Raw genomic sequence first — 15,471 nt, 5'->3', positions numbered from 1 at the left:
TACAAGTCTGAGGCAGTTCTACTGGATTATCTCATTAGGCTCTCTCTGCTGTATCACTGTGTCTGTGGATGCACCAGTTCATGCCTGATTATGTGTGTGTGTGTGTGTGTGTGTGTGTGTGTGTGTGTGTGTGTGTGTGTGTGTGTGTGTGTGTGTGTTTTTTCCTGGCTAGCAATACGATGATGCCACAGAGAGAAAAAAAAAAAAAACGAATGGTGGAACACCAGCATGTCTGCCAGACAAACACAGACACCCACTTCTTGGTTACAATGTGGCGTCAGTGCAACCACACTCTGCTGCCAAATCTAAATCTAATATCCTGCGTTCACCTCACGTTGCCCAGGCCTGGCCTCGGCCCCAATGGAAATTACACTTCACTGTAACTCTGTCCGTAAGTCTGTAGCTTGTCTGTGTGTCTGCGTGTCTGTCTGTCAATATGTCTGTCTGGTTGGTTTTGGATGCGTCTGTCCATATCTCTATCGGTACCTCTCTCGCTGTCTGCTTGTGAATCTACCCGCCTGTCTGAATGTCTGCAATGTGCCTGTTTCCTGTTTATTTGTCCTCGTCGGTCTGTCTGCAGATCTGTCAGGCTGGATACGTACCCTGTCTGGCCGTCCTCTGCATTTTTACCTGTCTGCCTGCATGTGTTTGTCTGCCTGCCTTTCTGAATGCTCTGCCTCAGTCATAAAGTGGAACGGCTGCAGTGGATCTGGCAGGCAGCAGCATTAGGGCAGAGCTGATAATGATAGTTTCTCTCTGGGCTGCTCAGAAGGCAGACAGACATAACATACCATTCCAGCGTTTCCTGTCTGTGCTGACAGGCAAACTATTTAACCCTCTGTGGTGATCCCTCAGAGCATGTGCACAGCCCAGGCAGGCCTATAGGGCTGAATCTCCAAATACTCATCTAAAAACCAACCACTGTAGCAGAACACGTGTAGAAAAAAAAGTAAAGCAGGAAACTTAAAGTAAAAGGAAACTGTTTTTCATAAGAGGAGTTCTTATTACTGGAAATATGTAATACATTGTGAAAGCTGAAGTAGAAGTTAGTGAGAATGCTATACGAATATGAGAGAGTCTTCTTTCTGTTTGCTGAATGAATGAAATGAAATGAAATGAATGACTACTCAACTCACAAAGTATGATATAACCGCTATAAAATAGTATGTGCTAGAGAGAAGCTTCAAGTCAAATACATACACGCAACAGGAAATCAGAAATACCAGAAAGTACACTGAGGCAACCATAAAGTTTCTTTTAGAAAGCCTGGTCGTAATGTAGGCTAAGTCCCTGTAGATGAATCATAGGAACACTATCCAGAATATCCCTGCTGAAGGAAACGGCTGATGGCGAATTAATAGCAGAATTAGTTTACCGTCTTAGATGAATACTAAGTCTGCTGTGCTGCCTTTCTGTTGCTACAACCGGAGAGTGCACTTAAAACGGATTAGGCACCACAGTCCCCTCGGTAGGTTTTTAAGGTCAGAAGAAACGCAAGTAATGTTACTCACATATCTCCATTCCCTGTGGCTGGGAAGCGGTGCAGTTGCAGGAGCAGGTGACATTGGAGTTGCCGGGGCCGCCTGGGGCCGTTAGGTTTTGCATGGGGCTGGGCAGACCGGGACACCGCTCCGGGGAGAGAGCCGACGCCGCCGCCGCCGCCACCGTCGGGGCCCCCCCGACGGGGAAAAAAAACACAAAAAACTTCCAGGCAGTGGCAGCAGGGTCCGCCACCACCGGTAAACTCCCGACAGTTTCGCACTTATTTTCCACGGTTTGTCTCACGCCATATTCCTCTCGGAGCGGCGGGGCAAGCGAATTAATAAGAGGTCTGGGGACAAGCCATTGCCCGTGTCTAACGCATTGTATAGATTTTTCTGTTCCCTCCTCCGCCGCTGAGAGCAGCTGTCCTTCCTCTACTACAGCAGAGCAGACACAGCGGGCTCAAGCCCCGCCCACACGCTGACAGACTGCCGCTCCGGCCAATCAGAGAGCCCTCGAGGACGGCCAGACAGAGACGAGAGGGGGGGAGGGGGGAAGGCGGTGCTGCCTTCAGGAGCAGACAGAAATGTCACAATTCTGACTTCAACCGGCCAAAAACATAATAAAACACCATATAATCCAACACCTCCCCGTTAAGAGCAAACAAGGAAAGTCCGGATTTACAGTGACACAAGTGTCAGGGCGTGTTTACGCGTTCTGAACAGTATATGAACCGTCTGAACCACATGTTGTGCTGACAATATGGAAAAGTGGGTTGAATGGTGCAAATTTCAAATCCATGTTTTATAACTATTCAGCTATATATAGTTGCTGTCTGGTGTCAGCAGTTAATAATCATGAAGCCCCTTGCATGAATTAGCAGCAGAATGCATTAATTGTCTATTGTGCTGGTAGACTGTTCATAAATGTTAGGCTAGACTGTTGTGCCTGGTTTGGTATCTATGCAGTTAAGTCTGGACTCTTTGCTTTGAGCACCAAAAACACACAAAGATGAATTTTGAGAAGTCCACCAGTTCATCAATGCGTGCCTGGTTTATTATTGTTTTAGCGTTAAATTATGGTACTTCATTCCACTAAAAATAAAACAACTTTCACTGCAAGGTCCACGTTATTTTTACTCAATTCTGAATGTACACTGACACACATTTTCACAACTATCAAACAGAGCTGTACGAGGAGGACCTGAAGGCAGCAGCGGAGAGGGGATGGGACAGGGGTTAGGCTATATGTTTGTGTGTGTATGTATGTATGTATGTATGTATGTATGTATGTATGTATGTATGTATGTATGTGTGTCTGGGTTGCAGGGGGTGGATGCACATGGGTGGGTTAGATGTGTGTGTGTGTGTGTGTGGGGGGGGGGGGGGGGGGGGGGGCTGACCTCACTCAGAAGGCTAGAAGAGGGCCTGGTTGACAATGAATGTGGGAGAGCGAGCGCGCAGGGAGGGGGCGGGGGGTTAGGGGGGTCGGTCTGGTGTGAGGGGAGAGCACTTGGAGTGCGGCGGCCGCAGCCAATATAGCCGGTTCTTTGAATTGGCTAACCTTGAGGTAACCCCCCCCCCACGCCAGTCCTATGGTTCAGGGGCACGTGCAGCCCCTCCACCCCAACACACCTCCCTCTGAATATAACTCACAGTGCAACCCTCACACACGCGCACGCGCACACGCACACACTCTAGCACAGGACCGCGCAGTCTATAAATAAACCAGGCGGTTCAAATCTGAGGGAGGCTCTGAAAGCCACTCCAGATCAGCAGGTTCCCAAACTACGGTCTAGGGACCTTCAGAAGTCCTTAACCAATGTCCAAGCAAACCACGTTAAGTATAGTTTAGCTTTTGTTTCATCTCTGCATAAGACCCAGAGAGTAACCGTCCATTTCCACTCTGAAAACAACAGTAACCGAAGGCAATAAAACCAAATGGAGACCTGTGAAGGAAAAGACCTTCAACAGATGTTATGCATTAAGTGCCGCGTCACAAGCCAATTTCTATATCCAATCATGCACAAATATTTTTTTCTTGACGGCTTGCAATGAATTCCTCACTCCTCCATTAGCGAACTGACAATTTCGGGAGGGGATAAAAAAAAAATAGACGCATGACCCTGACGCAATTTACAAACGGCGGGCAGCTGTCATCATTTTACTGAAGCAACAAACTGAGACACCGATGTCTTTTCAGCTAATGCAGCAATATCAGTCCAGACACTGAGTTTTTTTTCTGTCTTGATGTGAGGTCACTGTCATGTCCTTACACACACACGCACAGACACACACACACACACACACACACACACACACAGAGACACACGCGTAAAAACAACACACTCCAGACATGCACGCACAACCCAGACGAGCTCCTACACACAGACACACTCAGACACACATCGATTCTCACTCTTGCGACAAACCACCATCCACTCACAAATAACCCCTCCACCCCCCACCACCACTAAACACACACACACACACACACACACTCAGACACGCACATACACACACACGCACGCACAGTCTGTCTGGATCATCAATTTAGTCCCCCGGGGAGCGCAGGGTGACACCACTAACAGGCCAGACCAGACTAGACAGCCAACAGACAGATAAATACTAGGCACGGCTGAATACCAAATGCACTCTAGTCTACCAGCTCCCCCTACCACCACCACCCACCCACTCTCTTGGCTGCAGTCTGCACACATGCACGCACGCACGAACGTACACACGGCACCAGAGTCCAATTTTGCAAACCGGTACAGGAACCGACCCGAATGCCTGGCGTTATTTAAACACACAGACTACACATCCACTCAACTTTAAAACTGATCCAGGCTGTCTTTACGCAGGACTCGCCTGATGGCTGTCTGAGGTGGTTTGTTTGTTTGTGTGTGTGTGTTAACCCGTTCAGATGTGCAAAGCAGTGGCTCAGTTCAGCTCCCTACTTGTTGATGTAATGCAAAATAACACAAAGGAAACTGGTTATTCTCCGATCCACATACCTAAAGAGCTTTCAGTCAGCTGCATTCTCATCTCTGGATGGAACGATGATGAACGGAGAGGTGAGAAGTTGTCAGAGGTATATTCACAGAAAAAAAAATCTTCGGCTAATTAAGCTTGATTTAAAAAAAAAAAAAAAAAGCTGCTTTTATTTTTGTTTATTTCACCCGCTGCCTTCCTGCATTTACCTCATTTTTTTACCTGTGCACAAACGCATGAATGAATACAAACGTGTTTTTAGTGTATTACTCGTGGCGGTGCAGGACTCTGCTCTGCACACGCAGCCTCTTTGTGTCTGTCTCATTGTGTCTTTGAGGAATAAGAGAGGTTGAAAGGTTTATCACGCTCGGCACGAGTGCGTGTGTCTCTTTTGGAAACTTTGCGTGGGGCTGTCCTCCTGCTCACACGGGGGTTTCACGCTTATTTTACTGATACGTTTACTGTGTGTTACCGCTGCTGTTTTTTTTTTTTTTCCTGACCATTTCAATCAAAGCATGGTTCATGCTATTTCAGATCTAAAAGATATTTTTTATTTTAAATGAGGACAGGAAAGGAAACACCACCACCATGTGTCTGTGCACAACCAACACCACTCCAGGCTCATTTGAAGACACTGGACGTCTGCCTTGTGTGTGCGTGTGTGTGTATGTGTGTGTGTGTGTTCAGATGTGCGGTGTATTTGAAGGTAAAGTTTAGGAGGAGGTTTCCAGCTGCCACTTGCACCCTCTTGCAACAGAAGTATTTTCCTATGCTTGAAATTTTAGTTGAGATGTTGAATGTTGCTGATGAGACCTTGAACGCATCACTGATGTGATCAGGCCGATACAGGAAAAGACAAAAAGAAAAAAAGCAGCACAGTAAAAGGCCTCAGTGGTATAAAGCTCCATCCCTTCCCTCCTTAAAAAGAACCCATGACTTCCAGAACAACTTCTCCATCTGAACCAGCGTGGAGCTAAATTACAGGCTACTTCATAGCGCCATCTTGTGGCTCAGCTAGGAAAAGTCTGTTTTATGCATCATCTCATACAAGAACCGGAAAAACTCTAATGCTTCTCTGGTCTCTGCTTCAGTTTTCCTCGGGTCCCTTCTCTGTCACCTAATTACCCCTGAAACCAAGCGCAGGTTTGAGCTCTGATTCGTCTTCATCAGAAAGGAAGGAAACAAGGAAGAAAGCGAAGGAGTAAATGAAAGAGTCTCATGTTGCAGCTTATTTTATAGAGAAGTGCTCTCTGTCCTGGCAGAGATTGGAAGGATGAGGACAGTAAAGTATTCAAGAGCCAAGGTGAGAGCACAGATTTACTGTGGATCACAGTGTGCAAAAGAAAAGAAAAGAAAAGAAAAGAAAAGAAAAGAAAAGAAAAGAAAAGAAAAGAAAAGAAAGACACAGACCAAAAAAAGAACCCCATAAATATAGAAGTTTTCTTTTATAAAAAGGACCAACACTTAACAATAAATGGCCAAAAGTATGTGGACACTTTATCCACATGGTTTTGTGTTCTTTCAGTCTGAGACTGAGGAGGTTCTGGAAAATCTTCATGTTTCCGCATAAAATGAAATTTTAGACACCAGTGTGTTTTTCCAATTTTGCAGCAACAGTCTGGGGAAGGCTTTTCCTGTTTTGTGCAATGCACCGATTTTACACGTTTCACACAAGGTCAGTTTTCTCGTAACAGGGAGTCCTTTTCAGCCTCTGGGAACAGCTGTGTCACGTCTTCGGTGGGTGTTGAGGGAATTTTTCAAAGTTTGAAAAAAAAAAATCCCCCAGTTGACATCATCAGGGTTCATTTCCAGGTTTGTCTGAGAACGAGACATTTTAAAAAAAATTTAACAGAAAACCCACAAAATGTCAGTGTGGGGTTTGAAAGATTTGAGTATTTAGGAGACAGGATGGTTTTAATAAAAAACAACAACTATTGAGTTGTATTATGGGAAACGTAGGATCCAGAGATTGACCAACGCCGAGGACTAAAGGCAGGGGCATTTCAGCCTCCACTGTTTCAAAGCTGACGCATTCTTTTATTAATTCTGGCTTTAGTAAGAACTTTGTAGAAGTGCAATGCAATATCAGTGGAGCAACCTTTAACATGACAATACCCCAATACAATACTTTTGGCCATGTAAAATATGAAGAAACAAAAACACTGGACAAAACAAACAAAGACAGATTACAGAGGTTTCTTGAGCACAGAGCACCTGAAATAACCTTCACTGCACTGCAAACTTACACAGTGCACTTACAGCCAGTGTGGAAGCTCCAGTAAAACATCTATCCTACATCACTAATGCCTGTTTATCCAAACAGTTCCACCTGTGGGCACAGCCTCTATCATGGGACTTGTGTGATGAAAGTACTCGCACATGACGATGATCCATTTCAACTCTAACATGACATTTTCAGTCAGACCAATGACTTGAAACACCCTGTGACTTCTGCGTGGAGTCAGTATCACTGAATGCCATTCCAAAAGCCTGAACAAAAGATGGATATGACTCAGTCTTAATACCGAGGCTGAATGAGATTCATGAATTAACCGCAATGCATCTCGCCAGCTGACGAATCTGGAGAGTGAAGGGGAGAGAAAGAGAGAGAGAGAGAGAGAGAGAGAGAGAGAGAGGGAGGGAGGGAGGAAGAGGGAGAGCGAGCGGTGCTCCGGCATCGACTGTAGCCCGGCGTCTTCAGAAGAGAGCTAAGTAACAGAAAGGCCACTCCAGACAGTCAGACTGCAGAACAGAGAGTTGCGCTCAATAAAACCGTCTGGCATGCCACATCATATTTGCTGCTTCCTGCCCTTGTCTGGCTGTAGTGCCGTGTCATATCCTGTCCGCACAGGTGCACCAGCTGTCTGGTTTCCCACCCCAGTCATTTCTATCCACACACACACATCCACCTCACTTCCACCCCTGTCATTTCAAAAACCAACCCTCCCTACTTCTCCTACTGCTGCAGGCACCACTGCAATGACACCACAGTGCCTACTGAAAAGTTGTGTGTGTGTGTTGGAGACAGATAAAAAGACAGAGAGAAAGGAAGATGACAGAAAGCCAGACAAGATCAAGGAAGAGATAGACAGAACGTGTGGTGGAGCATACCTGACTGAACGAATGAATAAATGAAGAGAGGAGAAAAAGAAAAGAGGAGAGAAGACAGAAGGGGGGTGGGAACAGGAGAGGAGAGGAGAGAGAAGAAGAAGAAGAAATAAAGTGGAAGCAAAAGCAAGTGAGGGTGAGAGGGACACAGAAACACAGACAGAGAGAAAGAGTAGATAATCAGCAGGTATTGAGCTCTTTTCACCCCTGCGGTAGGGCCCTGCTGAGCATTGTAATGGGCTGTCTGCCCAGCTGGGCCGATGAGCTCATGTCTGGCTTTAACGCCAATCTCCTGAATTGGCACACCGCTCGGCAGGGTGAGTACAGACGCAGCGCCGCAACGCTGCCACTCTACCAGAGGAAGGACGGAGCGCAGCTGAGAGACAACAAGAACACTGCTGCTCTGACAGAGGACAGACAAGAGAACAGCTGGGAGAGGAGAAGAAAGATGAGGAAAAGATAAAGGAAAAGAAAACGGAGAGAGCCGGGGAAGGGTGAAGGTGTGTGTGTGAGTGTGTGTGTGTGTGTGTGTCCATCAGCCACTTCCATCTCAACACTGATAAGAGCCCCGACCCAGACGGCAATAATCACACAGCCAGTGAGACAGACAGCAGCTATAAATGTGTGTGTGTAAAATTGAGTGAAGGAGAGATACTGTGTGTGTGTGTGTGTGTGTGTGTGTGTGTGTGTGTGTGTGGGTGTGGGTGTGGGTGTGTGTGAGTTGTTTTATGCAGTCATAAACAGCAGTGATTACAGAGTGTGGATGGTGCAGGTTACAGCCTCCTGCCGTTAAGAGTCCATACATATAGTTACCAGCACACAGACAGACACACACACACACACACATGCATTCACCTAAACACAGTCATTGCTCAAACATGAAATGAAGTGATGTATATATACAGTACATATGCATCAGCATACATAAATATACACATATGCATACCTGTGCATACACACAGTCTTTCCTTATCTCCAAACACCAGGTCTGTGTCACATACTGTCACATGTTAATATGTAAATGTAAAGATAGGCAATTTGCTCAGTCAGTAAATATTCAGTGTTGGACAACACTGAGTTTCAGTGGTTTGCCCTTTTCACTTTGTTTTTGCTTTCAAATGGACAGTTATTGTTACAATGGACGTTATTGTTAATATCACAGCACAGAGCCCTGACCTCAGCCCCATCACTCAGTGTGACAGCTGTTCTCACTGCAGACATTTCACAGCAACTATCATCATATATTGTTGCTCTATTATCCCCTGGTTTGCCTCTGAACCGTGGTGAATTCAATCTGCATCTAAAACAAAAAGGCACAGTAAGACACAGAGGGGTGTCTGACTGAACAGAGGTGTAATACATGAATTACAATGGGCAGCCAGGGACCAGCTTTAACAGATACAACTTAACCCAGTCAAATACATACAGTGAAACTGATTGTGTTTTTCGCCATGATGTCGACATGGCTCATGAGACTGCAGTCAGCTGGTCTGTCAGTCAGTGTAACTGTCTCAGAGACAGGCTTCTTACAGATGTTTGTGTAAATGTTTCTGATATATATAAAATATAATGTTTGGTTAAAAAAAAGTTGTGGTGGTGGTCCAAGAGGCGCACACAGCATTGTTTTCATGAGCAATGTATGGTTTCAAACCTTTTTTCTTTTTCATAGTTTTCACAGTGTCGGATGAAGAAAAAGAGAGAGAGAGAGAGACAAGAATAAACCTTGTCAAAGACATCTGTATGATGCGTAGGCCATTTATTTCTTTGGATCAGTGTAGTCACAGCTGATCTACAACTTTGTATCAGACTAAAGTTAATAAAGGGATAACAATTACCAACTGGGTCGCTGTGAAACTTTGTACAGATAAAAGTTCCCCAGTAAATGAAGAGTAACAGCTTTGCTGACTCCCTGACTTTAATGCAGTTGGATTAAAAATCATTCCCATCATCCTCAGCTGCTAACCAGCCAACGCTGGCATGCTAGCACACTAAACTAAGATTGTGAACATGCTAAATATTATACCTGCATTAGCATTTAGCTTAAAGCACTTCTGTGCCTAAGAGCTGTAGACATTTTAGTTTTGTGAAAAATGTATTGACATCTTTTGACCTAGAAACCTAATTAAGCAGTTAACTATGTAAAACTTTGATTTACCCTTTTTTACATATCATCCTGTGTAATGACTTGTTTGTAAATGTGACTGCTGCTATAAAGTATGCAATGTGCACAGAAGGCTGTGTCCTGTAAAGTGTGAATAATTAGTTAAATGACCTGATGACTCAATTTGAAGCAACTACAATACATTAATTTAAAGGAAATCTCAGTTTTATTACAACCTGGGTCTTAATTTCATAGTTACGGACATCACTGTTATCAGTTATGATAACATTGTTCTCATCAAAGTAATTGCTGAGATCCAAATAAAACTTTACCACTTTATTTGGTGGTAAAACAAAGTAGCTGCATCTGAAACGATGGGAATAATCGCCTTCATTGCATTGGCTGTGATGGTTGACAGCTGGTTTAGGTGATAATTTTACATCTCACCTTTGCTTTCTCTTCCTAATAATCTGGCAAACTTTTGAGGAGTGCAGTGTTAATATAGGTATGATGGCAAAAACTACAAAAATCATACCCAGCATGGAATGAATTAGAATTATCCTTTACATTTTTTTTTTTACTTCAAGATAATCAGTATTTGGTATCACTGACATGACATGAGTCAGAATTCAACCTAACAGCGTGACCCAGATCACCCTCTGCCAGTTCACCATCTTGAACAGGATGTGATCAAAATAAAGCAAATAGACTGAAATGCCCATTGTTACCCAACCACCATGTCACTTGACTCTCACACTGTTTTCTGTTTACATAACCAATAGTCACAATAATATTTTGTCATCTGTCTGCATGTTCTGCAGTCACATGTTGATCAGTCACTGTCTGTGATCCTCTTCCCCTGGGCCTCTGCCCATCCCACCTCTCTCTCACCCATGACCTACACACACAGACACTATATGGTTATGTTGTCCATTTTCACTATTACTGTAGTACCATCACCTCTCTCCACTCTGATTTGAAAAAAGGTTATTTATTTTTCATCTTTCCTCTCTTTAAAAGACATACTTTTTGGGCGATACATTGGAGTTTATTTTCCAACGAAACCAAGCACTTCAGTGACACCAGAAAACACAATAATTAGCTACCACTACATTTCACTGCCATTCAATATTTTTTTTAAAAAAAACACTGCCTGATCCAAAATGATGCGGATGTTTTATGGAGACTTATTTAACTTTAATTGTAAGAACAAATTAGGATCAGCTTTGCTACAATTGATGTTTTTCTTAGTATAGGAATGGATTGAACAGAAATCCTTCTTCCACTAATGCTAATGTATAAGTCACCATAGAAATATGAAGTGTAATCTATGCCCAGGTGCTTTGTTTATCATTTTCATGTCAAGAAATCTGTAGATCACCAACCTGAGTGCCTGTCTCAGCGTAGGTGTCAGTTTCATATATCATCCCTTACATACATCTGAGAATGTCACAACAGAAGCTACTGACTGTGAGGGCAGCAGGTCTGGAACAGATGGACGCTCATATGAACAAGCTACAGCGATCCAAACACTCCAAGGACTCCTCCTCTCTACGTGCCTGGCCACACCACACAAAATGCTATAGCTCCCATATCAAGGAATATAATGAAAACATAACATTAGGTGTGAGATGCTGTGCTTGGAGCAAGGCCTGACAGATGGACGGTAGAGGGAACATGTTGCAGCGCCCCAGACCTGCTACCGCCCTGGCAGAACTCAGAGACACACAGGTTAGCACGACCAGCGAAGCTAATGCTGCCTACACTAACACAGCTGCCTCCAGTGGACCCCCAACCCCCCCCACGGCTGCACTGCTTGGATTTTACACACACACATCATATGTTATTACCACATAGCTTTGTTAGCTCCCAGGTTGATACCCTCCCGCCATACAGCTCGTAAACAGCACGGCCCGTGACAGCTTGCACCAGGCCCTACAGTCTGCCTCGCTGCCATCCTATAGCTCTGCAGCAGGACCAGGGAGTTAACAGTTTGTACCAGAGCAGTGAGCGTCCCCCCTCACAGCCTGCAGCGCTAGCGGAGCCCCCTCCCTCCACCCACCCCCACCACCCCTCAGCTTCCCGTTACAGTAATAGCAAGCGGCACTATGGGGAGTCAACAGATCACCCCACAACAGCTTGTAACCACAGCGTTCACCGCTGAGGTGCTAAAACCAAAGGCAAGGCTACATAACAACATTAACACCGCATCCAGTCGGCAGTGGTATCTCATTCATGGTGGATAACATGTCTGACAGGGTGGAATTAGCAGCAAAAATGGTGAATATTTGATCGGTATCTCCATATGTGAGGAATACTGACAGATGCTGCCATGCTGGGCCACAACCTGAAGAATCTGTACCGTCTGATTCACAGAGGAAATATGTTCTAAAGCAGATTGCCCCTTTTTTTTTTGCCTAAACCTTTTACTGGTGACTGAGCGTGAAAGAGAAAGGAGTAACCTCTAAATATCTCCATGTTTGGCACTAAATGCGCATTGCTGTTGCATTCTTGCACCGCTCCTTCTTCATCCTTGCAGGCGTTGAGAGTGGCAAATTTACAGCTTTTCTAAAAGCCACACTCGAAGGTAGGGTGACAAGTCAGTCGTTATAAAGAGGAGGGCACATTTTCAAACAGTCTCCTCAGGAAGGCATGAAGGATACGATTGCCAGATCGTCAGTGTCAGAAAGTTACAGCATTTTTGGACACACTCCCCTTCTCCAAATTCTGACAAAGGGAAGGTGTGGGGGGCGGAGTGGGTTTCTGAAGTTGAACGTCCGACAAGCACTCATGATGACGTGTACCGGCTGCTTAACCATACCTGTATCATAGTTTAGTGGCCACAAACTTTCCCTGACCTTAACTATGCAGTAGTTAACATGTGCTGATAATGTAGAAAACAGGACTTTTGAAAAATGTTGGCACAGAATGTAAACATGTAGGTATTGCTTGTCATCGAGGGATATGCAGAATTATTCAGCATGTATGTTCTTTTCTGGTAATGGGTTTGCAACATGACCTTATGCTAGACTCTGACTACACAATAACACACTGTCTCTGAGACTGTATGTGCTTACTTGTATGTGTTGCTTGGCCCTATGTATAACTGAGTTAGCTACAATATGATCACAACATATCAAGGCCTGTTGTGAGCTGTTGCTTAAATAAAAGTCTTGCCATGACTTCACAGACTCCACATTGGACCCACACCAATCTGAAATGAAATAAAACATTATTTCTTTTTCCTTTTTTCCATTCTGCAGATGAAAAATCACCTTCTCATGTGTGTCACTGTCACAGAACACGTAGAAGATATCAAACTAAGCAACAGATGGAAAAAATAACTCTGCCATATTAGTGTTTTAGTTGAGATGTTATGAGGAGGCTGCATTTGTTATCTTATCTTATGACATAGTTCATGGGATAAAACAAGCTATTGTTCCAGATGCCTTAAATCTTATAGTCTGGATAGCGTGTGGTCAGTACTGTGATGTCCCCCGCCCCAAATTTGGTTTTCTGTAGAGACAAATTTCAGCGACACACTTTTCTTTCATGCATAAATCATGTGTAACTGGCGTGTTGCTGCAGATATAGAACATATAAAATCTGATATCTGATCTGAAGCAGACAGTGACACGATCCAGATGGACAGTGACACAGAGCTGACTGATGATTTGAGCACTGATTTAGTCAAAGTCCTCCGATTCTGTGTGTGCGTGTGTGTGTGTGTGTGTGCGCGCGTGTGTGTGGGCAGGGACGTCATAGTGGGCTGAATATAAAGTAACCAGAGCACCCCAACATAAAAACATTGTTTTTATCTGCAATTTTGAAATTTGAAGCTTGAGAGTGACAGCAGCAGAGTTCAGGTTTAACATCTATGGACTGTGTCTTCAGAGTTTTATTATGCTACTTCTATGTAATAGTCTAAGACCTCACAGTGAAAGCTTCACACAGTAAAGACACTATGTAGAGAAAAGAGGGTGAAATAGGTTGAAGTTTTAGATTGTACAGACATGATAAACACTACAAATGCGTGGGTGAACACTTGTTGGCTTAATTACTCATACAGGCGTAGCAATGGATTATTAAACAGGCAAGGGGGGCCCAGTGACACTGCCTGTGTAAGGGGCTCAGATTTCTGTGCGACGCCCCTGTGAGTGTGTGTGTGTGTGTGCGTGTGTGTGTGTGTGCGTGTGTGAGTCTGTGTGTGTGTGCGTGCTTGTTGTCTGCCCAGTGACACCATGAGAGAGGCTGCCTCCTCAGAGAGTGATTGGTTTGCTGGCCAGACAGCCTGTCTGTGCAGGTGGGAGAGCTGCCCATGTCATCATTTCGTTTTCTGTCTGCTTTCGCTACCGTCCAATCTCTGTCATTCACTTTTTTTTCTTTTCTTTTTTTTTTCTTTTTTTCCAAGCCACTAATGAAGCTCTCCTCTCTGACACCTCCATGTTTCATGTTTGGTATATATTTGACTTGTTTTCACTTTTTTTTAAAGTACTTTTTTTCAGTGCTTTCAAGAGGACAGGACCAGGTCTAAGATTTAAAATTTTAAAGATTTGAAATGTCGGATGATGTGTTAAATGAAACTCGAAATTGATTACCAATGCATGACCAAAATACAGAAATAAAGCTGTCAGGTCACACTTAACTCAGTGATTAAAAAGTTCTTAGTTCATAGTATAAATGAGCCCTTAAACAGACAATGGATAATTAGTGCACCAGTCAGTGCCAGTGTTCACGTACAGTGAATATTTCTGCATAGTGCTCTTAATGATTGCATATTAATCTGGACATGTGGCTGGTGAAAAAGCTCAAATCCTCTTTTAATTAAGCAATAACAAGAGGGAGTGTTAAACTGACTGACTCTGGCACTGCTGTGACGACCTCTGGCGCCCAGCTGCCCCGCACTGTCTGACAGTTCGTCCTGACCTCGTGTAAAGTATAGCACTTTTTAAAGGGATAATAGTCTTATTTTGCCTTCGGTCTCTCCACCTCTGTTATATTTATCCATCTGTCGATTGTTGCAAGGAACCAGATTAAGTGAAAACTGGTAGGAGGCCATCTTGGTTTGTTTGTCCATCTGAGGAATATAAAAGATATGGCACGCAGCAGAGAGACATGGCAGTGTCTCACCATTGTGTGTTGTTATGTGGTGTTGTTGACCTGTTTCTTTTTCTGGGTGGATGAAACAGTGTGAAAAGACCAACCTGAGTAAGTCAAACATGAAAAACAGTTTGAGTAATCAATCATGACAGAAGTGTTTTTGAGTCTTCCAAGCATTTTTTTTTCTCTTTTTATCTCAGATCCTCCTCCTCCTCTCTCTCCATCATCTTCTTCATCTCTCATTTATCTCTCTTGTTCTCTTTCTTTCTCTCAGCAGGGAAGTTCGCCTCGGTCCCCAGAAAAGCCCCCTTGTCCCTCCACGGCACAGGGAAAACAACCCGTCCAAGCTCACACACATACACACACATACACACACGTACACACATACACACACACACACAACAACAACAAATATGCTCACACTGGTGAAGTAAAAAGCATAAAGGCTCACACACATACACACTCTCTCTCACGCACAGAGGCTCCAAAACATGAGCACTGAGAGGCTACATTAATTACATGAGCAGTGGGGGTTTCCCTCCCTGCCATGTCTACTGTGGGCCCTGAGATATTTAATAAACCTGTCACCGCCAGGACTCCCCGCCTTAACCTAGAGCTAATGAGACACACAACCACAACACACACACACACATGCAGATGGAGTGGAAGTCAGGTCACAGGGCTTTG

At 44.3% G+C, this 15,471-nt stretch overlaps 1 protein-coding gene across 2 annotated transcripts in view; it reads right to left on the bottom strand.

Annotated features, from left to right (window-relative positions):
• Positions 1-15,471, bottom strand: part of LOC121185948 (low-density lipoprotein receptor class A domain-containing protein 4-like) — a 123,319-nt gene that overhangs the window by 40,493 nt on the left and 67,355 nt on the right. The window contains exon 1 of one of the 2 annotated variants that reach the window (XM_041044489.1): positions 1,512-1,877. The exons of the other annotated variant lie outside the window; for it this stretch is intronic. Within the exon in view, the coding sequence (XP_040900423.1) occupies positions 1,512-1,605 (94 nt within the window). The 5' untranslated portion in view covers positions 1,606-1,877. Of the gene's footprint in view, positions 1-1,511; positions 1,878-15,471 lie in introns of those variants that run through there. 2 annotated transcript variants of the gene reach the window in all.

Source organism: Toxotes jaculatrix, chromosome 8, assembly GCF_017976425.1.
Source record: "Toxotes jaculatrix isolate fToxJac2 chromosome 8, fToxJac2.pri, whole genome shotgun sequence".
NCBI classification, from domain to species: Eukaryota; Metazoa; Chordata; class Actinopteri; family Toxotidae; genus Toxotes; species Toxotes jaculatrix.
Note: the sequence above shows the minus strand (reverse complement) of the source record. Positions and strands in the feature narration are given on the sequence as shown.